The following is a 27,111-nucleotide window of genomic DNA, read 5'->3' on the forward strand; positions in this document are numbered from 1 at the left end:
AATTATACTGAGACAAATTAATAATTGTGGATTGAAACAATTTAATAAAATTTTAATTCTGTATTCATTTTAATTTTTGTTTCCTAACAAATATACTTTTCTATATTTATATATTTGTCTAAATTCAGAGCCTGAATATATTTTCTTATTGACTAATAAAATTCATGTATTTTGAGATTTAATAAATTTAAAACAATTCAAATTACAAAACTGTTAAGATTTAACAGATCAATTCACAACCATCTATACCTTGGTTCATCTTGGTATTTGAATTATTTTTAATGCCCATTGAGAATTTATAAAGTACATCTCATCAAATTTTTACAATGAGTTAAAGTTAAGTCAGATAATAACTATTTTATTTTCTCCCAATTTTCAAAAGGAGCTCTGTTCATGAACATTTCAAAATTTCTACCCACAATACATAAATTATCCCTGTTCTTTGACCCTTTAATTGATCTTGACATAAATCCAACTAATAATGTAATACTGTAAATTACCATTGCAAGAAAAAAGTTTTAACTTAGCTAAGCAGTTACCATCAGCTAGACGTAGAGAAGTAAACTGGATATATCTTATTTAAGGCAATTTTAAATTCTAACACCAATATTGAGAGGCAGTATAAAATTAATGATTCAAGTTAGGTGTGGTGGTGCACACCTATAATCCCAGCTACTCTGGAGTGTGAGACAGGAGGATCTCAAGTTTGAGGCCAGCCTGAGCAATTTAGTGAGACCATCTCCCGAAATAAAATAAAAAGGGGCAGGATATAGCTCCGTGGTAGAGCTCTTGCCTGGCATATATGAAGCCCTGGGTCCAAACCCCAAATAAAATAGTCATTCAATATAAAACACGCTGCACTGAGTTGAGATCTGAGTTCTGGCTTGGTTGAGGTGGCCACTGTACAAGTCATTTAACATTTCTAAAACAGCATACAATATTTAATAAAAACCATAATCCTCATTCTGTCCCTCTCTCACACATGCACACCCTAAAAGCTACCAGTCCTGATTCAATTATGTTCTCCATAACAATAGTGAATGTCTAATGCATACAATAAATGCATGATGAGAAATACCAATTTCTAGCATAAAAGCATAGTTTAATCAGTCACAAAATTTCCGAACTTGTCTTTTTTTTTTTTTAGTAGAAATAAGCAAACTGATATTTAATTTTCCAAAGACAGGTGTGATTCCCTAAAGTTTCTTTTATCTGCCCTATAATTCATCTTCTATGTACAATCTTTTTTTTCCATTTACTAAAATCTTAGATCAACAGATTTATCAAAATCTTATTATTCTATTATTTGTAATATGAGGCAATATTTATTACAATAAAGGAGTAGCAGTTATTTTTCATACAGCACTTGCAGACACTGCTAGATAGGAAAGAATGCCCATGCTCATTTTCCTGTACCATTACATCTAACAGACATAGCTGTAGGGAGAATCTGATTAGTATTATGATCCCAATATCTCTGCATCTTTCTACACTTTGGCAAGTAAGGGTGGCTTCTCTCATTGGAGAACTCAGAAAAAGCAAACTCATTTTTCTTCAGATTCACCCTCTTTGTTTCTCTAGGGCTGGCTGGTCCAGGAAGAAGGAATTCTGCACCAGGCCACCCGAGGAGAGGAGAGGTCCAACTACTGTTCAGTGTTGCCCAAAACAGGGAAGTAAAATCTGAGTTAATTCTTGGGTATGAATGTCTTCCCTGATAAGTGGATGATGATTTCTTTAAAAAAAAAAAAAATTTCTAAACCAAAGGCCAAATGTTTTCTCTGATAAGTGGATGCTGATACATAACAGGGGGGGAGGGGGGAGGGGTGGGTAAGGGAAGAATGGAGGAACTGTGGATTGTGTAGAGGGAAATGAGGGGAGGGGGCAGGGGGAAGTAAAGATAGTGGAATGAGACAGACATCATTCCCCTATGTACATGTATGATTATATGAATGGTGTGATTTTACAAACCAGAGAAATGAAAAGTTGCATTCCATTTGTGTACAATGAATCAAAATGCATTCTGCTGTCCTGTATAACTAAGTAGAACAAACAATAAAATAAAGAAAAATAAATGTTGGCTAAGGTACTGAAAAAATAACCTTTTTTTTAGTTGTAGCTAGGCACCTTTATTTATGTTTATGTGGTGCTGAGGATCAAACCCATTGTCTCACATGTGCCAGGCAAGCACTTTACCACTGAGCCGCAACTCCAGCCCTTTTAAACTTGATTTCTAACTGAAACAATTCAAATTCAACAACTATTTATTGAATGCCCCCAGTATCTATGTGGGTAGGAATATATCTCAGGCCAAGAAAGAGATGAATAAAGGTTGAAAGATAGGAAAATTTTGCAAAGCACTATTATAGTTAAATACAAAGTGTGTGTGTGTGTGGTGGGAGATGATGATGGCAGTGGTCGTAGAGGTAACTAGAAGCAAAATTACCCAGTGCTTTGTAGGCTATATTAGTAAGTTTGGACCTCATCCCAAAAACATGAGGAATCAAAGAGTCTAAGCAATGATGCAGCAGGATTCATTTTCCATTTCTGGAAACTCATTTAGGCTACTGTGCACAGAACAGACAGCAAGTGGGCAAGGTTGGAGACAGGGAAACCTGTTAAGAAGCAGCTTTTAGTAACCTGAGACGAGGGGAGCATGAATTAGAAGGCAATACAATGCTCCTTAAGAGTAAGGCCTCCAAGGGCTCAGGGTGGCTCCATGGCAGAGCATGTGCTTGCCATGTGCAACACCCTCCGTTTGATCCCCAGTATCAAATTTTTTAAAAAAATCCCTCTCAAGTCATTTGCCAGTATTCAAATCCCAGATTGTCCACTTACCAGGTGTATAATTTTGAGCAAGTTATTCTCTATACACCTGTTTTCTATAATCCAGAGACAAAAATCTTCATAGGTTTGTTGCCAAAGAACAAATAAAATAATACAGAGAGCAGTTGGCATATTGCCAGGCTGAATGGGAATGCAAATGTTTATTAGAATTATTAATGCAATGTGAATGGTATGGAGAAATGATGTTTATTATATGGATGTCTGATGTTCAGGAACAGGAATTGTTTGGATATAGGAAATAGGGATGAGTGTAACTACTCTAGTTTCTGGCTTGGATAGCGGTGCTAAAAGATGAGAAACACAGAAGGTGTGAAGAAGAGTGTTCATTTTTTAACCTATTGATTATTAGAGGCATTGCTGGTAGATGGGTGAATGCAGACTATGAAGTGAAGGCAATAGACCACATTAGAGCTCTGACACAGGAATTAAATCCATGACACCGATGAAAGCTCCTACAGAAAGATATGCAGTGAAGTAATGACAAAAGGTAGAACCTAGGGAACAACAAGGAGACACTGAGAGTAAAAGACCAGAGAAGTAAAACGGCAGTAAGATATGTCAAAATCCAAAGGCAAAAAAGTGTTTCAAAGAAGAGGGAGTGCTCTACAATATATCTGCCAAGCAGGAAAATTAGTTAAGAATTGAGAGATTTCACTGGATTTAGCAACAAAGTTATTCATTTCACATAATAAATGTGTCAAGAGTTATGCCAGGCTCTGAAGATATAGATATGAGTAAGAAAAGATCCTTGCATACACTGACCTTATGATGTGAAGATAAAAGAGTAAAGGAGCATCAAATAAAATAGTTAGAAATTGTGATATGGACAGTGAGTAGAGACAGAATGACATGATATGTCAGTAAAAGGCAGAGAGAGTTTTCAGATAGGGAGTTTAGGAGGCTGGCTGAGGAGTGAAAATTAGGTTGAGATTTAAAGGGAAGATTTGAGCATGTCCAGAAAATTGAAAGGAGGAGGCAATGTGGCTACAGTACAAGGATGGGGCTGGGAAGGAGAGAGAAGCCAGACCATGTTTGTTGAGAGCACAGAGGACATGGTAAGAAGAGTTTAGACAACGACCTGTTGGACATTTATAAATAAGGAGGTTAAGATCATTCTGGCTGACAGTACTTAATGGCTTGGTTTTCCTCACTTATATACTAGTCTTAATAACCAGAAGTGGGATATTACACTAATCTTTCAAACATTGTTTATTGCAATATCAAAATAATCTTTTATATTTTAAAAGATACACAATCATAAGCTCATTATATGCTGCATTTACTTTTCTAATGCCCCTTTTTTAACTTTCTTCCATATTTCTTTCAAAGATATTTCTCAAAATATCTGCTTGGTTCATCATTAAACTGCATTTCTCTGTGGTATTTATTTGCAAGCGATGTACATCAGAATTTGAATATTTTATAACAAGACTGCAAGGTGCTAATAAAATGCAAATGGGCCAGTAACATACCAAAAAACTGGTGAAATTCGTTTTTTAAAAGAGTATATTGTATAGTTTTGGTTTCCTATTTTTTTAATCGGTATTTATACACACACAGAATGAAGAAAAGTTAATGCAGAAACTGACTTCATTCTGAGCTGTTAAAGTATATTATTTTCTAATCTCCTTATCTGCCAGAGGAAGAATTTACAGCCCCTCCTTTCATAGTTTACAAGGTTATCAATAATAACGAATGCTACCATTTACTTAATACCTATTAATTAACTGGGCAAGGTGGTGCTCATCTATAATCTCAGTTACTCAGTAGGCCAAGGCAGAAGGATTGCAAATTCAAGGCCAGCCTGGGCAACACAGTGAGACTCTATCTCAAAATAAAAAATAAATGGGGATGGAGATGTAGCTCAGTGATAAGAGTACCTGGGTTCATTCAATCCCGGTTAGTTATCAGGCAGTAAGCTAAGCACGTAATATAAATTATTTTGAAAAATAGATATTATTCTCCCCATTTTAAAGGTGAGAAAACCGTTGCAGAGAGTTTAGGTGACTTGCCCAAGATTACAAAGCCAGAATTTAAGTCTAATTCCATGTGCCTGAAAACTGTGGCCATTATACTAAGATGCCTTGGATAATTAACAGATTAGGTTCATTAGAAATACCTGTCAGATATGCAATATTAAATCATAAAAATGAATTTTAAATGATACAAAAAGTTTTATTCAATTTCGATAAACCGTATACACCCAAAACATTACCCATACACATATCTTCTTATATTCTTCCCTTTGGCATAATAATTTGATTTTCAAATTTTTTTATATACTGGAGAAGAGAGGCTAAAAGGAAGCTATAACAGATAATCACTGTATTTAAGGCCCAAGTATTTTCATTCTGGGTCAAAATTTGTTCTCACTTGATGCTTAGTACACATATTTCATTGAATGAACTATCAGCAATTAGTTAATTGCTCTTCTCACAAAACATTCTTGTCTCTCAAAGTTAAAATCTACGAATGACCTAATGTGTCTTGAATCAGAAAAACCTAACCTCTGATTAGAAACTCTAAATGTCTTTATTTCTCTGAACCTGAATGGCAACAAGTCTGAATAAATGCTTAATAACTTGTTCTAAGCAGAATATAGACATCATACTGTGAGCTCTTCCAAATAAGATTTTTCAGATAGCCAAGTCATCCACCAAGATACTATTTGAAGTCCAGATACTTAACAAAAAGAAACTGCTGCCAGATCATCTTTATTTTCCTTAACAAAATACACACAAGAGCACAAAATTCACTTATATATCATCATTATTTTACAAGTATAAATAATACTAAGAATTCAAGTACAGTCAAGTGCAGACATTATTTCCTATATGTTAATATGTAAACATAAACTAATTATATACATCATGTGCCTTTGGCCCAGCTGCAAAATAAAAGACATTAAAAGAAACACTGCACTTGACTGTTCAATTGCATTCTTATCTGAGAATTCGTACCAATGCCTATGTAGTTACAGTTATAACTTTCATATCACTTAATGTAAACAACCCAAGTAGACATTTCCTCCCCACTGGCAAATATCTCAAGTTAAAATTATTTCTGTTGTTAATGATAAAGGACTCAAAATCTTGTGTTTCATTCCTTAAAACAAACACTATTAGAGAACTTATTCCTAATCAAAGTTCTTCCTATGTCAAAATAGATATTATTTATAGGTTATACATATAGAAAACAAGAATGCTATGTTTTTTTACTTTTAGAATAGACAAAAAAAAATATCTAAAAGCTGTCTAAAGAGTGTGGACCTTTAAATATTCAGAAGAATCTAACTGATATCAGTTGCTTTTAATTTTAATATCCAGTATTAAACTCTGACACACTGAAATTGCTAAGCAATCTGAATTCAAATTATATCAAGCATATAGTTAAAGGGGCAAAACAATTTTTAAGAAGTACCACCAAAAAAGCAATAACTGACATCAATAAGACCACAAACATCCAGTTGAAGGCACGTGGAAGCATTTACTACTTTGTTATCAAAGATTCTTCACTTAGTTCAAGATTAGAAATAGAATCAGCTCTGGTAACTGTTGATTTGGCTTCATTTATTGAGGTTTCTTCATTCTCAGTCTCTTCTTTCTCCTCTGGTTCCTCTGAGCCAGATGCATTTTCAATCACTTGGTCTGTCTGCTCTACAGCTGATATTTTGTCATCTGGTTGCTCTGTATTATTATCTAGAACATCTTGTTCTTCTAAAGGTTCTGAAAAGATAAAGATTCAAGATTTCAGAATACCCAAATGTTAAAACTTCTAAGTAATTAAAAGGTGTGTACACATACACACACGGAAAACAGAGTGGTCTAATGTTACCCTTAAAATCTTTTAAAAGAGGTACTTAACTCTCTATAGGATACAATTTGAATTAATATAACTAAAGGAAAATAAAATTTGAATAAGTCCATAATCATACTTCACATATTTTTATACAAAATAAACTCCTAAAGATACATTTTTAAGTTAAATGTCTAAAATTCAAAGTTCCAACAGAATTATGTGGGTGTAAGACAACAGTCCAGCAAGCAAATGTATGAATTCCCAGGTTATGAGTTATGTTTCCTGAAAACACTGTTTCCCCTGTACCCAAGAAACTCTGTAAGCAATGTATAAATGTGTACTTTTGTGTATGTGCATACATGCATGTATGTGTTCAGGCAATGTTTTTCTCCAAAGTCATGCCAAGTCTCCCCATCTCTCTCAGCAAAGTCTTTAGTATTGAAACTTCTGGGCTACACTACCTCTCTAGCATGCTAGGGAGAGAAAATATAAGGTGGTTATTTGTTTTGTTTTGTTTCTTCAATCTTGTCTCCATAGCATGAACTGTCTTGGTCTCTACCTGAAAATGTATTCCTTTTAAACTCTCTTTTTTAGTGTTATTTAATTTAAATCTCTTAATAATAATTTAATAATAATAATTTTATTAATTAAATTGTAACTCTTTAAAGTTTAAAAAACAGGCTGGAGGAAAGGAATAACAGGAGCAGACAAGCTTTGGGCTACCCAATTTCTAAGTCAAAGATAAAAATCTAGCTTCGAAGTGTTCTTTTTTGTTTTTAAATAAACAGTAATTAATATTCTTGCTAAGAGAAATACAATTAAACCATATAAACTAAGCAAAAAAAGTAGTTTTTCTACTTTACTGAAGATTCCTTATGATGTACTATAATTATTACCAATTCAAAAAATCTGGTGGGAAGGCCAGTCTACTTGGTAAAAAGTCCTAGTTAAATTCCTTGAATGGTATGAACCAAAGTTTGCAAAATAAATAAATAAAATAGTTCTGCAAATAAATTATGTTATATGTACTCACATTAACCTGGAAGTCTTAAAAATTCATGGTTTTACCATAACAGTTCCAATAAAGACCAATTATTCCTTTTCACATGCTCTATGCTAGGACTTTAAAAAATATTTTTAAAAAGTATTATTTTCTTAAACACATGGACACTGGATTCTGGTTTACAGAATTAATTATAACCAACTTCTTCCTTTTTAATATATGGAATAAAAGGTCTAAATTCCAAAGTTATTGACATACAACTTAATGAGGTCTTAATGTACAATAATTTCATATATCTTTAGATTATGTAGAGGGAAATGAGAGGGAAGGGGGATATGAAAAATGGTGGAATGAGACAGACATCATTACCCTATGTACATGGATGATTACACGAATGGTATGAATCTACATCGTGTACAACCATAGAAACTAAATTATGTACTCCATTTGTGTACAATGAATCAAAATGCAGACTGTAAAAAATAAAAAATAATTAAAAAATAATAATAATAATTTCATATCATCACAAAAAGTGGTGGGGAATGTTCATAAATCATACTCATGACAAATATCATAAAAATCCTGCTTGTATTTTAATATGAAACTTAAAATAATATCACTGTACCATTGGGAATCTTAACAAAACTCCAATGTAGAAAAGCAGTAAGTCATTCAAATTTTGTTTTTTGAATGCTCCAAAGCAGAAAAGAAACATGCAGAAATAGCAAATGAAACTCTATGGACATGTACAAATTATTTTTGCTACAAAGACAAGCAAGTTCTTCTGTAGAAAACTCCAGGAATTGCCAACCATGTATAATTCCACCCTCACAGAAATTATCCAGGGTAGAATTTTAAGAGTCATGGTTTTCCTCAACTCTCTGACTGTAGAGCAATACCCATTTGGCAAGAACTTTCCAGTATGTTTAGTAAGCCTTCTGAAATAAACTAATAAAGTCACTCAAAATGAAAAAAGGAAAAGAATCTAGGATGTAGTTCATCAATAAACATGTGTAAGTAAACATATGACCCACAAAATCATATGCTGACAAACTGCGTCAATACTGTACTGAAATGGGAATGGTATCAAAGTTCAAGGTTTATTATATTAGAGTGTTGATATTACTATTTTCAGAGACATTCTCTACTAGTCAGTCAATTTAAAAATTCTAGGTTCATAAAAAAAGCAGTTAATACAAAAAGGGGAACTGTGATACTGAAAAATTTAAACGTCTCTAACACATGAAATCTAAGAAATACAATGAGCTGTCACAATTAGAAAACATGACAAAGTTTCCAGGCAATATTGTATTTCAGAGAACATACAGAACACTAAAAATTTAGTGAAATAAGGGAGGGGTTTGAGAATATCAAAGAGCCCATTAATGACTACTTTTCTTCCCTGGGGTTATATTATAGTTTGGAATTGAAATGTCCCCCAAAAGCTCATGTGTTGAAATCATGGTCCCCAAGGAAGCAAGGTTCATAGCTGGGTTTTGGGAAAGTGATTAGATCATGAAGACTGACCGCTGAATAAACTACTGGGAGGTGGGATCTAGCTGGAGGAAACAGGTCACTGGGTGCTTGTCTTGAAGGATTTATCTTCTCCCAGTCCCTCTACCTCTCTGCTTCACAGCTGCCATGAGCTGAGACGCTTTCCTCTGCTGTGCCCCTCCACCATGATATTCTGCCTCACCTCAGAAATAGAACTGGCTAACCATAAACTCAACCCTCTGAAATAGTGAGCCAAAATAAATCTCTCCTAAGTTGTTTTGTACAGTGTTTTGGTCAAAGCGACAAAGAGCTGACAATACAGGTTGATTTGCAGGAAAACAGTCTTAAGATAATAATGTTACAAAAAACTGGTATGTGACAAGCCTTATAATGCAGACTTCAGTTATTCTAAATGAGATAGGTATTTGATGTTTAGAAGTCAATTCCATTTTGTAAGAACTCATACAAACAATATCTAAATGAACTAGGTATAATATATTGACAAAGAATTTCATATCAATTTAATAATTAACCTCAGAGCTTAACAGTAAGATTATTTTATGTGCCAAACTACTTATTTCTATAGGAGGGCATCATTCACCTAGTCTAATACAAAGAATAATTTTTTTTATGAAGTTGTAGTTTAAAATAGCTTAGTAGTATAAAATACATTACAAAAGATGTTATATTTGGCAGTAAAATACTAAAATATTAAATAAACAGGCCTACGTTTCTTTGTGTGACCCAGTTTAAGACTAAGAGCTGGTAACAATTACCTTAATGACCTAATTCTATCTATAAGAAATGTTTAAATAAACTTCAACATCTATAATGCCAAGTAAATATTATACCACAATATGATCCACAGAATTTCTTTCTCTACTCTTGTCCTTTGCCCCCACCCCAATATTCCTGAAAGAGAAGGTTTTTTCCTACCAAATGGTTACAACTAGCAACCAGTTCTTTGGACAAAGCCTCAGCTCAGCTAGACAACTCAAATTTATAAAGCTAAATGTAAAATTTTATAACAAATAACACTGCTTTACCTATAAACCATGCAAAAACAGGTACAAACATCATAATGCCTTTAGGTTTTTATCCCCGTACTTAAAATAATAATTTTGTAAGAAAATTAAATAATACTCATTTATTTTTGCCTAACACATTAAAATTACATATAAATTTAATAATTAAACTTCAGAGAGCTTTATAGTAAAACAATTTTCTTATATAAATAAATCTCATATATATCTTAGATATAAATATTTATTTTTGCCTTGATATATTTTTGAAATATTAGTGCCACTATATGTGTAGAATATAATCTTACCCAAAGAACATTTTAAATTAAAATTGACAATTATCTTTGAACAAGACAGCTTTTATAAGACTCTCCTGCCTTCAGGAAAACCATCGACTTATATTGAAGGAAGAAAGGCATGAATTTCAACCCAGTTCAATCCAATGACTCAGTGAATAAAATTTAACCAAATCATAACCACTTATGAGAAAACAGCTAGTATTCAAGTTAAAAGTTTTATTATTAAGCTGTGATCTCAATCTAAACTATTAGGTGAAGGTGTTTTAGGGGAAAAAAGGAGTCAGAAGGCTCAAAGATCTCTATATCTTAAACAAATGAACAAGAATATATTATAGGCAAGTTTACATGTTAGAAAACTGAACATAATTAAATATAAACAAAGACATAAGCTTTTAGGATCTGATAAATACACAGAATTCAATAAAATTTTCATTATCAAATAGTTCTATTTCCTATAGCATCATAACAAAACTAGGAACAGAATTTCCCTCATTCGACATAACCTAATGATAATAGTATTTTGCATAAAAGAAAGAAAAACAAGTCAGATTATCAAGATGAATTTCATTTTGTATAAATTTTACTATTTTTAATAGTATTGATTAGATGCCATGAGTTTTATTATTAGTGAGTTAATCCAATTGAATAAAAGCTATTTTCCACTAAAGTAATTACATGAAGACTTCTCAAATAATTACATGAGACCTACACAAACACAACAGAGCAATGAAAACCCAATATTAAAAAACTGTAAACACGTTAGTCAAAAAAATAAAAATCACTGAAATAGCATACTAACAGAGTACTCTAATGATTACCACATCTAACAAAAAGAATGCTACATATTAAGTATTTTAGAAACACATTTTCTTAACAAAGGCAAAACTTTATAAAAAAACACATTAATGATACTTAGCAGAAATTTAACTATTACTTTACTACCATTTAATCATAAAAAAACTGAGGAATCTAAAAGCAGTTCATTTTTGGCATACCATATCTAGTATGCTCTCAGATAAAAAGATAATCCATATCCCTAATTTCTTGTGTTCTTCTTATCTGTTACCAAAATATCTGGATACACAGTTCTAGAAAGGAAAAAAAAAAAATCTAGTAATTTAAATGAGCAATTAATGCAAGAAATTTCTTCTAGGTCTCTTTGATGAAAGCTTTCCAAAATTCCATATGTTGTTCTAAAGAGTGGTCCAGAGATTGTAAAAGCCTGTGACTTATCCTAAATGCAAAAATCTTCTAATATCAGAATCCAGACAAAACTTAATTTCAAACTCTTGTATCACACACTGGGAGAAAAAAAAAGGTTCTTCTATTAATTCTAGATCATTCATACAAATGGTTATTGATATTTTTGAAAGAGGAATTCAAACAGAAGAAAGTTACCTTTTGAGTCCATCTGTAAATTTGATAATCTAACCTCTCCAGCTCCTGCTGCTTACAAGAAGCTATTTCAATATTTTACAATTGTAGAAATTAAAGCAGGAAAGTTTTTTTCATTCCTCAATTTTATACATCATTGAAGAATTTAGAAATAAAAAAATCTAAGCTTCCAACTAACATTGGCTGTTGCTATAGAGCAAATAATTGAGATGACATGGCCTTATTTTAAAAGTTCAATTGAATTATAAGGGTACACCACTGGCATTCAAAACAAATGCGGCTTCACTTGTTCACCAGAAATACTTCCAGTCCATTACTTAAGAAATCCAGCTTGGAACTTGTAACTGTTATCATAGTGTGGCAATAAGACTCTTGGAGAAAAGTTTCAGTCTTCCGAAAGCCAAAGAAGAAAAAGATGCTTGTGGCCACTTTGATGAATCCAAAGAGAAGTATTACTACTCAGACCCTGCCTCAAGTTTGATCTTCAACTATTAACATTACCTTATTGGGGTTGAAATTGAGCCATTTAGACTTCATTCCGGAGATTTCAGACAGAAAATGAGACATCTGGGGTATTGTTCCTCCTAGATTAGATGAGAAGGAAAGGTATAGCTGGATGTTGTTTGCTAACTATCTTGACCTTAGCAGAGAAGATAACGCATGGGACCCATTACCAAGATTTTTATTTCGCAGGCTGGTTTTTCTTATCTTCCTTTTCTTAATCCCAACTACTGGCTTTTGAATATTCACTTTAGCTTTCATAAGCAAGGTTACTCTTGGAAAAGACTTCATTTTTTTCCTCTAGGCATCTTCAGTATGAAATCCTTTAATTTTCAGTTCCAAGAAATTGCAATGGCAAGGCTGATGATTTGTTTGTAACAGCATGCAGCTCAGAGCATGACTTTTAAGCAAAAAAAAAAAAAAAAAAAAAAAGAAATTGACAGTGACAGTGTGTTTGGAGCTGATGTTGTAGACTTGGAGAAGATGAATGCATTGATTCAATGTTGGAAGTATACAAGTCTCTGTCATAACTATCTGTATTGAAATTTGTTTAGATATTTGAGAGTAAGCCAAAAGCCAAGCCTAATTCAACACATATATTTTAGGTTCATTCTTTGAAGTCTAAAAATATCCTTGAATCTTATACAAAACTTCTAATTATCTAAAAATTCACTGCTTCATATAATATTCTAAGTTATGGCAATTTTTGCAATACTTAATGCTTTAATGAAGAAGATATCAAATACATGTAAATTGTAATTCCTAGAAATTAAAAGGATGAATACTGACTGCTAAATAAATTGTGTGAACTGAACTAATATACATTTTTTTCTACAGTTTGCATTGTACCAAAGTATCATGGTCTGTGTCATAATTTCAGCATTTTCACAACTTTTAGCTGACAAAGAACTCCTAACAAAGTATTGATAGCAAAAAACAGTTGGCAGGAGCTGGGATTGTAGCTCGGTGATAGAGCGCTTGCCTCGCACATGGGAGGTATTGGGTTCGATCCTCAGCACCACATAAAAATTAAGTAAAGATATTGTGTCCGTATACAACTAAAAAAATTTTTTTTAAATGTTGGCAAATTAACTGTCAGATCTTCTATCTCATCTTTATAATTTTTCACAAAACTTCAAGAATTCCTAAAGCAGAATTGCAAGATGGATTCTAAAATACAAGTTCTGATAAAGTCTGTTTCTATAAAATAAGGTTGAATTTATATCAAAGACTGTTAATCTCACGGACCTCTATAAACTGTTTCAATGGAACACAGTTCTGTTGACATAGTCATTCAAAAAAAATACAAATGCAACTTTTCACTTCCACAGTTTCCTGTTTTCCAGTAATCTACCAATTCAAGTGATAGACACCTATCTACTTTATCTAATCACAAATTTTCTAATTATTTTGTAATTACAAACAACTGTTTCATAATTCTACTAATCTAATTTACTCAGATAAAATTTTCAGTGATTCCATAAACACATTAGTAGTCAAATCAGTTTTTAGAGAAATAATATTTATCTAATTAGATAAAAAACATTTATCTAATTGGTGCTACATGCTGCATATTACAATATAACCTCAATTTTAAAACTGAAACACATCATACCATTTACATAGGAGGCCATGAGAGCAATAACTGACATATGCATGCGGCAAAATCTGGTAAATTAATCCATTGTTATCTATAAGCAATATGCTTTTAATATTGTTAAATAGCATACATTAGTAAGAGACAAAAAAATTTAATTCACATATTCATACCTTCACTGAGTTGGTTCTCTGATGAAAGCATACTTCCTGATGGCAAGGGACCAAGTGAACTTGAACTTTCCACTCCCTGACGCTTCTCAAAACTAAACTCTGGAAGTCTTGGAGCCTGGGGTCTAGTTTTTCTTGCAGGATTCAGGAAAAAACAGTAGGCACATCGAAAAGCTGCAAAATCACAAACCAAAGAAAGTTCAAAGACTAATCAGATAATTAACAAGATTACTTTTGCAAATTATCAAAGAACCTATCAAAAGCTATTTATACCATGTGAAATTCATGTTATTATTTTTCTTATGGGTACTAAGGATTGAACCCAAGAGTGCTCTACCACTAAGCCACATCCCCAACCCTTCTTATTTTTTGAGACAGGGTCTTGGCAGAGTTGCTTGGGTCTCACTAAGTTGCTGAGGTTGGCTCTAAACTTGTGATCCTTCTGTCTCAGCCTCCTGAGCTGCTAAGATTACAGGCTCGTACCACCACATCCAGCAAATTCATGCTATTTTAATAATATCATGGTAAGTTTTCTAACCAAAGTTAATTTTAAAGCATACTTCCTATTATTATTAGAATGAGAATGTTAATCTCAAAGCAGAAAAGGCATAACAAATTAAATAGCAGGTTAACTAACAGCAAAACTATACTACTAATGATTTAAATATATTATTGAATTTGTATTTCTACTCAAGAGAATCATTAGATATTTTAAAATCTAGAACCTGCTTATTTGCGCCCCAAAATACAGTATGTCATATTTCAGAAGAATAATTTATCACAAGTATTTGATACATTTATCTGCACATAAGTGTCACCTGGGAGCTTGAAAGAAAATACTGATGCTTAGACCTGACTCCACATCAATTAAATCAGACTCTTTTGCATGTGGGTTCCAGGTATCATAATTTTCTTAAAAACCTTTGGGTGATTCTGAAACACAGTTTGCAAACAACGGGCCTAGTCACTATACATTATATGAAGAATAAACCTCAGTTGCCTTTCCTGCTTTGCTCTGGCTATTAAATAAGGACAATATGCCCAACCAACGTATACAAAGACAAAATGTAAAATAAAATGGCACTGCATAAGAAGTGGCATAGAGTAAAATATTTATGTCTCACTGCCCTATAATTCTTACCAATGTATTCAAATTCTTCCTTCAAAGCCATGCCATTATGAGAAAAACACTGCTGACATATAAGGGCATACCTACACCAAAAGGAAAAATGAATATCAGTCAAAAGCAGACAAAGTTCATGGGAGAGGCTATTTTAGCCATTATGGCTAATTTATATTAAAACAGCTAAATGTGCTATAATAGATTAGATACTACTTAGAAAATCATAAACAATACTCCTTAAAAGCCAAAGTTAACCTAAGCCAAAATCTCAATTCAAATATCAAATTAAAAATAAACTGAAGATATCCTTACTAAATCAGCAGAAACATATCTGATAACAGAACACTTAAATTTCAACGTTTCCCAATGAATATTCTTGGGGATGATAGTTTTCAAATCTGTGGTTAAATATGTTTGGAAAAGATGGAACCCTCATTGAGATTAACAATAAATATTTTCAGCCCTCTGAAAAATCTTGCAGTAAAGAAATACATTTAATTTTGTGTCATTTAATCCAAAGTTAATTTCTAGACATCATGATACCTATGCCTTTCTGTTATACTTAAAAATCTTCCTCATTTTCTACTATAATTATTCTCTGTTCTCTGTACATCTATCTACTCAACAAATACTTGGCTTGGTCCAAAAGTCATTCTGTTCTAAGTAACATATAACTTACTAAGTTAACATTAAACTCTGGTCCCTTTTATTAAAATGATATTAACTCATAAAGTTGTCAAACATCTACTCTACTATCCAATGAATAGTTTTAAATCTATACTAAAACAACTGCTCTGCTCACATATTTTCCTAGAGTTATAGGTAAGATAATTGGAAAAACATTTTGATAACTTTAAGTGCTAAGTACATGTAAATGATTTTCATTGTTACTAAAAGAATTACCATCACCATGTCTAGTGCTGACATCTACAAATTTCCATCTTTTACGACCTACCAGGTTTTCATTATTTTTGTGCTCTCCAAAGTTTAAACATTTCAAAGAAAGAATTCCAGGTTCTATAATATTAATCTTATGAGAGAGCTAATTTCAGAGTTTTTCAAATGGGTTTTATTTATACTACTTTGTTCAAACTCCTAGGAAAACACAGCTGAACACGTATTATTTTGCAGGGTTATACAAAACTCCATTATGTCTAAAAATCAGGAAATGGAAGCCACAAAAGTATAACATATAGACTGATGTTTTCATCTTCCTTTATCTACCACCCTAGCAAACATTACCTGTTCTGTGGACCATCACCAACTAAATATTCAACAATCCTATCCAGAGCACCTCGTTCTCGGGGAAGAATGGGTCTTGCCAAGGGTGGACCTGGAGGATGAAGTCCTATTAAATAAATAAATATTTACAAACAAAATTTATACGTAAAAGATAAAAATAAAATTTAATTCAATTACCAAGAACTATGTATGCTTGCTAGAACTCTTTTGAGAAAATTTTAAAATTTTAAAATATTATTATAAATCTCCATAAAACACTTAAATTATTAAAAATAATACACTACCAAAAAACTATTTAAATGTGTGCTATATCAAAACCAGCAACATAGTTAAGAGATAACACTATGTAAGGTTCTGTACAAACTAATTTTTAAAACTCCCCAACTCTTAAAAAGCCTATAAAAATAAATTAGGAGACTTCACTTTGATTCTAATGGAGTAACAAGGATAAGATTAAACTCCCCACCTAAAAAAACCATGCAAAATATAAGAACCAACAGACTTTATTAAAGACACAGGATATCGGGCAATGTAGGTTAATGTTTCCTTAGAGACTAAAACAAGATCGGCCCAACACAATTGCCTCAGCTTACTGCCTATAGGGTTTCCAGGAACTGGAGCAAGGAAGGTACAACGAGGGGAAATACAGCAGTTCCGAGAGTTGAGAAAAGAGTACTGGAACTCTGGGGAGGCCAGGGCAGCCTCAGGTTCATGTGAAAGAGTACCAAAGAAAGGAGATGACACAGAGACAAAGCACTTAAAGGTCTTCAGAGGGTCTCCCAGAGTATTTGGTAGATCACTGATCACCTCATGCATGTGAGGAAACTACCTCAGACTAGAAGAACCAACCAAAAAGATGAAAGAAAGTAGTACTCACACAGGCCAAAAAATTTGCCTGTTTAAAATAGCTAGGTCATTGGGCAAAGTATTCGGAAGTTTTGTATTGAGGAGGAATGAAAAAATATACAATGAAGCAAAATTTACAGGGTCTAGCATCAGATCAAAAATTACTAGCCATGCATAGCAAGAAAATACCACTCATTAATAAGAAAAACTAACCAAAACTGGCCCAGAAATTGAGAGCTGATTGGTCATTTGTCAGCAAAAATACTAACAAACTTATTATGTTTATCTCTCAAATGTTTGAGAATCTAGAGGAAAGATTCAGTATGTTAAGTAGACATGGAAAAAATTAAAAACATCCAAATTCAACTTCTACAGATGAAAACTAAAATGTCGAGGATGAAAAATTTACAGAAGAGGTGAACAGCAATTTAGATATTGCAGAAAAAAATATTGGTGAACTTGAAGACGTAGCAATAGAAGCCATACAAAATGAAATACAGAGAAAAAGACAAAGAATTTTAAGGGAAAAAACATTAGCAAGTTGTGGGACAACCTCAAGCAGACATAGATATAAAATATACACTCAAAATGAAATAATTTATCATAGTAAAAACTACTTTAAAAGAAATAAAAGTTTCAGGCAGAAGGAAACACAAAGCTGGTATGCAAAGGAATGAGAAGCATCTGAAATGGTTACTATGTGGACAGACAAGGAACACTTTTTATTATTTGAATTCATTTAAAAGATAATTTACTAAGTTAAAGGAAAAATAATAATTCATTGTGGGGTTTATAATATATATAGAAGTAAAACGTACAACAATAAAAGCACAAAGGCCAGAAAAGAAGCACAAACAAATTGTTAGATTCTCAAAACTATATGTGAAATGGTATTGTATCATTTGAAGGAGGTTTGTGATAAATTAAAGACATACACCATACACTACAAACCTCAAAACGACCATTAATAGAACACAAAAAAGTCTTAGAGCCAATAAGACAGCAAAAAAGATTAAATGGAATCATAAAAGATAACCCAAAAGAAGGCTGAAAATGAGAAAAGGGTAACAGAAAACAGAAGGGAAAAATAGAAAAAAAAGTCAGATGGATATTTTAACTCAAACCCAAACATATAAACAATTATATTAAATTTATGTGATCTGAATATACTCTTAATGAATAGATTATAAGAATGAGTAAAATAAAAAAGAAATAGACAAATACACAATTTTACTTGAAGATTAATGCCTTATTCAATAATTGATAAAATAAGCAAATAGAAAAAAAAAATCAGGAATCACACAGAAGACTTGAACAACTACTTACTTCACCTAACTGACATTTATACCTGGCTGCTCTACCTAACAGGGACAAACTATATGGTCTTTTCAAGAAAACAGAAAACATTTCTAATACATGATGTTTTGGACATAAAACAAGTCTCAGTACATTTATTAAGATTCAAAGCACACAAAATATGTTTTCTGGCCACAACAGAAATTAGGAATAAGCAACAGAAAAACATCTGAAAAATCATTAAATATTTGGAGGCTAAATAATATACATCTAAAGTAACCCAGGAATCAAAGCAAAAATTAAAGGGAAGTTATAAAGTATTTTAACTGAATAAAAATGAAAAAAATCAAAATTTTTGATATACAAAATTTTAGTTAAAGTAGTATTTAGAGGAAAATTTCTAACACTAAGGACCTATTTTAAGAAGATAGGTTCAAAATCTATGACTTTGGCTTCATCCATGACTTCAGTTTCTATCTTAAGAAATTAAAAAAGAAGAGCCAGACATGGTAGGACATTCCTATAATCCCAGTGACTCAGGAGGTTAAGGCAATAAGATTGCAAGTTCAAAGCCAGCCTACGCAACTTAGTGAGGCCCTAAGCAACTTAGCAAGACCCTGTCTCAGGCAACAAATAAACAAAAAAAGACCCTGCCTCAAAATAAAAGGGGCTGTGGTGTAACTCCGTGGTTAAGGGTCCCTATGTTCAATTCCCTGTACAAAAACAAAAAAAAAAGCAAAAGAAAAGAATGAAACTAAAAAGGGAGAGCAAATGAAACCCAAAGTAAACAGAATAGAAGGAAGATCAGGGAGAAAATTAATAAAATGAAATACATAAAAATAATAGAGAAAAGCTGGTTCCTTGAAAAGATCAATAAAATTGACAAACTTCTAACTAGATTAATATTAAAAGGAATATTAAGAACAAGGGATGGCAATAAATTCTAAAGTTAGATGAAACATTCCTTGAAAGACTACCAAACTACCAGATCTCACTCAAGTCTATTTGACTTACTAAAATTTTGTCAAGAATTGTTGCATCTTAAAAAAAAAAAAAAAAAAAAAAAAAAAAAAAAAAGCAACAAGAATTGTTGCATCTTGGGCTAGGGTTGTAGCTCAGGGGTAGCACTTGCCTACCATGTGTGAAGCACTGAGTTCGATTCTCAGCACCACATAAAAATAAATAAAATACAGATATTGTGTCCATCTACAACTAAAAATATTTTTTAAAAATAACTGTTGCATCTTATATTATCATGTGATATTATTCTATAGCTTTTCTTTTAAAAACTGAATTTTCAATCGAAAACAAAGAAGAACCCTTTCCACAAAGAAAACACTAGGCCCAGATGCTTCAACTGGTAAAGTCTACCAAACATTTAAGGAAGAATACCAACTCCAAACAAACTTATCCAGAAAAATAAAGAAGAACTAACTGTAAGGCCAGTATTACTCTGATGCCTATACCAGACAAAGATAGGAGGAAACAATAAAAAACATATTATAGACCTATATATCTAATGAGCATTGACATAAACATTTTTAACCAAATGTTAGCAAATTGAAAACATCAGGACCAAGTGAGATCTATCCTAGGAAAGCAAGGTGGTTGAATATTTAATGATCAATATAATTCACTACATGAACAGATATTAAAACAAAACAAACAAAATATGAACATCTCAATAAATGCAGAAAAATTCCATCATTTATTACTAATAACTGGAGAGTCACTTCCTCTACCTGATAAACGGTTATTTATTTAAAAACAAACACAAATAAACCCAGAACTAACATCATGTTGAATGGTGAAAGAGTAATTGCCTTTCCCCCAAGAATAAGATGGGACTAAGACAAGGATGTCTGCTCTGGTCATTTATATTCAAGATCGTGTTGAAGGCTCTAGATAGAGTAACAGGCTAAGAGAAATTAATAAAAGGAAGGCTAGATTGGAAAGAGAAAGTAGAACTTTCTTTATTCACTGACAATGTGACTAAGTAGAAAATACTGTTATCTATACAAAAGCTACTACAACCAATAAGTGAGTTTAGGAAGGTTACAGGATATAAGAACAACATACAAAAATCAATTGAGTATTTATATATTAACGGTGAACAATTAGAAATACTTAATAAAATAATAGTATTTACAAAGGCACCAAAAATACAAAATGATCAGATGCAAACTGGGCCCCCAAATGGGCAAAACCTATACACAAAACTATAAAATACTGCTAAGAGAAATTAAAGACCTAAACAAAAGAAGAGATACATGCTGTATTTATGCAATAAATGAGGTAATATTAGAAGAACCTAATGGGGAGTGGAGAGAAGACTGAGAGTTTATGTAATAGTTTATATTACATAAAAGTAATAGGAATCCTATATTTTGTCTGTGGCTCCCATGTCTGTAGACAAATAAATTGTTTGGCTTTTTCCTGTTTAAAAAACAAACAATACCCCAGTACCACAAAAAAAAAAAAAAAAAAAGAATAGTTAAACATTCAAACTTTATAAAAAATGACTCTATGATCTCTGAAAACAATTATTTATAGGAGATACTCTGAGTTGAGAGACAACACAGAAAATACTGAAAAGAAAATGAGAGAATAAAATAAATAAAATGTGATATTTGCCTTTGTAAAACAAGACATGATGAACATAAGAGTAAGGTAGGTAGCAATGGAGGTTGATGCAGAGACCTCATAGAAAACTCGGAAACAAAATGGGACCTTCTTGGAATAAGTCTTGTGATACAAGAATACAAGGTTTTCAAAATGGCTGTGACAAAAACTATAATGTATTTCATACTGACTTTAGAGTAGTGATACTATATTAATATATTAAAGGAATAAGATTGTCATTGAAAAATAACTTTGAATGTAGATACTGTCATCTTTCATTATCAAAATTTCAACTTAAAAAGCAAACAAAATAGATTCTTCCCTCAGTGCTGGGGATTAAACCAAGAGTCTTACACATGCTAGGCAAGCACTCTACAGTGAGGTACAACCCCAACCCCCACATTAGATTTTGAAAGCATTTAAACCAACTTAATTTGATAGATTATTTCAGTGAACATGTCCACAAAGCAATCTGGATATATAAGCCAACAGATTTCATAAAAATATCTTAACGTCCTTACATACTAATAACTTTTAAAATAATGTATCTTCATATTCAAGCTATTATGGACAAGAGTAATTAATAAAACATCAAAAGCAATCATTGTAGGAATACTGGTCATTTTTACACAGGTTGGCAAATTATCAAGTACCTGCTGGTTATTAATTTTCAAACATATGGGAGCCCTGTGGTAATACACATTAAATTGATTCTCTTCCACAAATATGGAATAAAGAAAAAAAATGAATTATTAATCTTCTCTATAATAAATCATCTAACATTCGTATTTTTGGCAATGTACAATATAAACAGTCTTTCACAAAGAAACTAATTAGAAACTTTAGCAAACATGTTTTATTTACATCTACATGAAATTTAGGCCATTGTTCCATCAATAGCCCTATCCTCACATATAAAATGCAGTTTTTATGATTATATAAATAGCTGAATTTTTATTTCTTTAAAACTAAATACACAAATGTATATAATTCATACACTCACACCAAAAAAAAAAAAAAAAAAAAAAAAAGTTCATTAAGCAACCAGAATTTTAATTTATAAATCATGGGTATCTCAAACTACAAACCAATAACTGGAAGAAGAGTGATTTTCAATCAATTTAACCTTTCTCAATTTCACAAAACACATGTCTGCCTCATAGTGATGTCATATGTCAAATTTAAGTTATATTTTAATTACTTTAAAACCTATGATTTGTATACATTTCATTTGTAATCATCTTGTTTAAAAATTAAGAAACAAATTTATTTATAAATTATAATAATATTTATAAATGTTATAAATATGTAATTGTTATAAATAACCACATAAATATTATGAATTTTATATATATATGTATATATATACACATACACAATGGAGTTACTCAGTCATAAAGAATAATGATTTTATAGCATTTGCTGGTAAATGGAACTGGAGACTATCATGCTAAGTGAAATAAGCCAGTTCCAAAAAGTCAAAGGTTAAATGCTTTCTCTGATATGTAGAAGCTAATCCAAATTAAGGTGGTGGAATTAATAAATTAGAAGACTAGAAGAAAGATAAGTGGAGAAGACAAAGGGGAATGAAGGCAAGGGAGAAGAAATGGGATAGAGAAAGACAGTGGAATGAATCTGACCTAATATTCCTATGTATTTATATGAATATACCACAGTGAATCTCACCATCATGTATATCCACAAGACACTAATTAAAGTAAAAAAACTATAAGTAAAGAGCCAAATGGTAACTAGAGTAGAGGGTTGGAATCAGAGGAAGGGAAAGTGCTGGGCTCTGAATTAGGACAAATTATATTCCGTGCTTTTATAATTATGTCAAAATAAATTCTATTGTTACGTATCTCTAAAAACAACCAATAGAAAAATTGAAAATAAAAACATAAATTATAAATAATTGTTTATAATATAAATATAATTGATATAAAAATCATAAATATAAATTGCTGATATAAAACATAATATATAAATTATAAATGTTATAATATTATTGATTAAAATGCCTATATATTAATGTAAAGTTAATATTATAGGATATGTTCATATTATAATAAATATGGACACATAATATGCACATATATTAATATAATACAAATTAATATATTATAAATACCATAAATAAATAAGTTTTCTATTCTAAAATCTTATGCTATAGTTTTTAAAGGAAAAAAGGCAAAGAACTCTATTATAACAAGTAATATTTAGTTTTTTTATTGATTTTATTACATAAATGCTCTGATTATCTGATACCAAATACTGCCATGCCTAACATTATCACAAATTATATGTTCATAATTAGCCATGAAATACCAAAGTAATCTAAATTAGAATTGAATATCTTAAAATAATTTACTATCATATTCAAAAATCTAATATGCAACTCTGTATAAAATAATGTAACGTGCTGAATAAAGTCATGGACTTCCATGTCCCAACCACACTCCAAAAATAATCACAGGGTAATATGTTATATGTTATGCTCCAGAATGGAATCTTCGACAGGTCCACCACACTGAAAAAAGAGAATCTATGCAAGAAAATAGTAAAGGCAACATTAATAGAACTCTATAAAGAGTATACCAGAAAATACTAAGGTTCCATGACTTAGAAAAAGAGTGAAAAAAATCTACTAGTCCATTCTAACAAAAGTAACATTGGGAAACAAAATGCAGGAATATTCTTCCTGAAATAGGTTGTCATATTTAAAAATGTATTGCAAGAACTAGCAAAGAACATAAATACTTTCCAAAGTATTCTCTTCTCTATTACATATAAATCTGAAGTCATTCTAAAGTTGAATATAAAAAGATATGCTAAACTATTGACTACAGAATACTACAAAGTTTTATTGCCATTTAAACAAAGAAGCCATAACAGTTAAATGAGCTCAAGAAATAGGTTTCAGTATCACAAGGTGCCAGCTGTAAAGAGTTATGGCTAATTGAATATGGAACTCCTGCTTAATCAGATAACTGCTCTGCTATTTCCAAATGAAATGCCATTTCCATACTGTCTGAAAATGGCCCGTTTTATTGGTAACCAGAGAAAACAATATAAACTGTAAATAACATTAAGTGCTCTGTTTACCCATTCCAGGCACTGAAGTAACAGGGGATCCAAGACGTCTGGGTAACACATTTGATGATAGGGCTGGAGTAGCAGTTCTTTCTGGTGGTCCACCAGGGGCTGAAGTATCCTTTGATGGTCCAGGAGATACCGGAACTTGTGGAGGAGGACCCTGATTAGAGGTTGCTGGTGTTGGAGAAAGGTTTCTTTGTACTGCAGTTCGCTGGCGAATCTCTGAGAAGCATAAGTATATACTATATTGAATATTCAATATACCATATTAGCCAACACCACGAATGACACTTATTAAAATTATTTGGCACCAAAAGGCATTCTAGGATCAAAACTACTTGTAATGAGAAATTCATAAAATGTAAACTGAAAATATAGTACCACATTCTGAACCTACAACTGGACATTTACACAACAAACCTTGATCTATCTACTTAAAATCACCAACGAATTGTGTCGTGTCTTTTTACAGTAAACCTTCCTACCTATAATAAAAGTATATCAGAATAAGTAAAAATTCCAAGTAGCAATTTGTTTGTTAAGATTCAAAAATAAAAATCTTAAGAAGTGTGACTACATATATTATGGAATTATAAAAGAATATCTAAGTAGTCACAGAAATGGTAAAAAAAAAAAATAAATGTATTCTTTACTACTTAGGTACCATTCCTATTCTCCTTTATACATTGCTAACTTTTTGGCAAATTTCTTTTTGCTAATACTTTAATATAGGAACACTTGTATTTCATATAAAGTTTAATCATAAATAAAATCTTAACTTTTAATTGTAAAAATTATAAGATTCTGTGTACAGGTCTGCAAATGTGTCAAATTCAGGCTGCCGCCTGCTTTTGTAGTTTTATTGAAACACAGTTCTACTCTCTTGTTTACATACTGTCTACAGCTACTTTCAAAGAGTAGAGTAGTTACAAAAGAGACTATATGATTCTCTAAGTCATTCACTACCTGGTCTTTTACAGAAAATATTTCATGACTCAATAACATAAAACTAAATTCTAACATTCCCCATTCCATCTAATACCTTATTTGAATATCAGTAGTAAGATCTCAAAGAAGCCCTTTATAACTTTTAAATTCTATATATCACATTAAATCTTTACAAACTGAATTAGTGAGCTAAAACTAAAGAAGTTATGTTTTATTTGGCATGAAGAGTAAACATGTACACTTCAAAAAGATGAACACTTTAGATTTGGATTCTGACAAAGACTTTCATGGAAAGTTCACTGAAAAGTACAGCTCCCATGTACTCAGTCCACAACAAACTAGTCTACTTACTAGTTAAGGACCTTAACAATTAGGGTTTGCTTAAGACCTGGCTCTAGCTACGTGACCTCAGATGGATTACTTTCCTAAACCTATTTCTTTATCTGTAAAATTAGGATATAGCTAAACCATAAAATTATTTTGAGGATTAAATAAGATAATATCCATTCACTGATAGTTCACATTTACTGAATACTCAGTGTTTTCACACAACTAAGAATTTTCTTTTTTCTTTTTTCATTTTTTGCAGAGCTGGAATGAACCCTGGACCTTGCCCATCCAAAGCTAACACTCTACCCTCAGCACCTACACTAAGTCATTTTCACATTATTTCAGCTGTAATTACTAGAACCAACAAATTTTCAATTGGTTCATAATTCAGTTTCTAACCAAGACACTGCAATAATAAATTATAAGCACATTATCATTATATACTGGAACCATCTTTATACTTTGCTATTTTGCCATGTAGTTTATGCAGAAAATATTAGATATTACCTGCACTAATCATATCCTATCATCTCCTGTACATTAGTTATTTTCAATCACAAGGAATACCTTAACAGGCAGTTACACATTAAGAAAAACATTAAATGTGCACAAGTTACTGAAATCACATTTGATCATTTAAATTGTAAAAAAATAAGCCATCAAATACTATAAATAATTTTCAGCTAATTTTCGGGTAAAGCATACCTCTAAAATGTACACTTTTATTTAGACAAATAAAAATTTAGCATATATCAAATTATACTAAAAGTAGCTGTTATCCTTTCACTTCTTGAATAAAGACTTAAGACTGTTTCCTCTGAATGAACACTTACCCTGTGAAAATTAGCAGAGATATTCTTTTAATATCAATTGTCAAGGTGAGGTCTATAACTAATTAACAAATAATATCATATCTAGATATCATATCTAGTGGTCCATAAAAGAGATTTAGTTTAATATTTCTAAAACTAAATTTAGGTAAAGAGAAAAAACATTATAGAAGAGTTATGAAAGGGAAAACAATGTCATCATTTTCAAAAGAAACACCAGTAACAAAGGATTGCAATTATCAATAGTTTTAAATAGCTAGAAATACAGTGACAAATCTATACTCAGTAATATATGAAACATTCTGTAGTCTCAATTTAGACAGCTAAGATTCATCTACTTTTAGCTACCTGTCATTCACAAATGTTCTTATATTAAAAACAAAATTCTTAACAAAGCAGACTATTGTTTATATTCAGTATTTCCTATATTAAAATGTAAAATACAATCCTCCAAAAGAAAATTATTAAGCATTCCACATCAATCGGGCAAAATATCATAAGGAGTATTCTATAAGGTCAATTTGTGACTAGAGAATGTCTGAACATTCTCATCAATGATCAATCAACAATTCAACAAAAATCATACTTGCCAAGTATGAGGACATGTCTACATTGGTTTTAAATTCAAAATTAAGCAAAAGAAAAAAAATGAGAT

The 27,111-nt window shown here is 31.6% G+C and overlaps 1 protein-coding gene across 5 annotated transcripts in view; it reads right to left on the bottom strand.

The window, feature by feature from the left end:
- Positions 1 to 2,542: 2,542 nt before the first annotated feature.
- The window catches only part of LNPK (lunapark, ER junction formation factor), a 78,875-nt gene continuing 54,306 nt past the window's right edge, over positions 2,543 to 27,111 (bottom strand). The window contains exons 9-15 of one of the 5 annotated variants that reach the window (XR_013762663.1): positions 24,358 to 24,570; positions 16,489 to 16,594; positions 15,265 to 15,335; positions 14,127 to 14,297; positions 12,530 to 12,756; positions 12,357 to 12,439; positions 6,531 to 6,569 (exon numbers count right to left, since the gene is read on the bottom strand). Coding sequence is in view for 4 of the 5 variants with exons in the window: in XM_079132492.1 (XP_078988618.1) it covers positions 6,334 to 6,569; positions 14,127 to 14,297; positions 15,265 to 15,335; positions 16,489 to 16,594; positions 24,358 to 24,570 (797 nt within the window). In the remaining variant the exon portion in view is untranslated. The other 4 variants (XM_079132494.1, XM_079132493.1, XM_079132492.1 and 1 more) reach the window with 4 other exon arrangements.

Source organism: Sciurus vulgaris, assembly GCF_902686455.1.
Source record: "Sciurus vulgaris genome assembly, chromosome: 3".
NCBI lineage: Eukaryota > Metazoa > Chordata > Mammalia > Rodentia > Sciuridae > Sciurus > Sciurus vulgaris.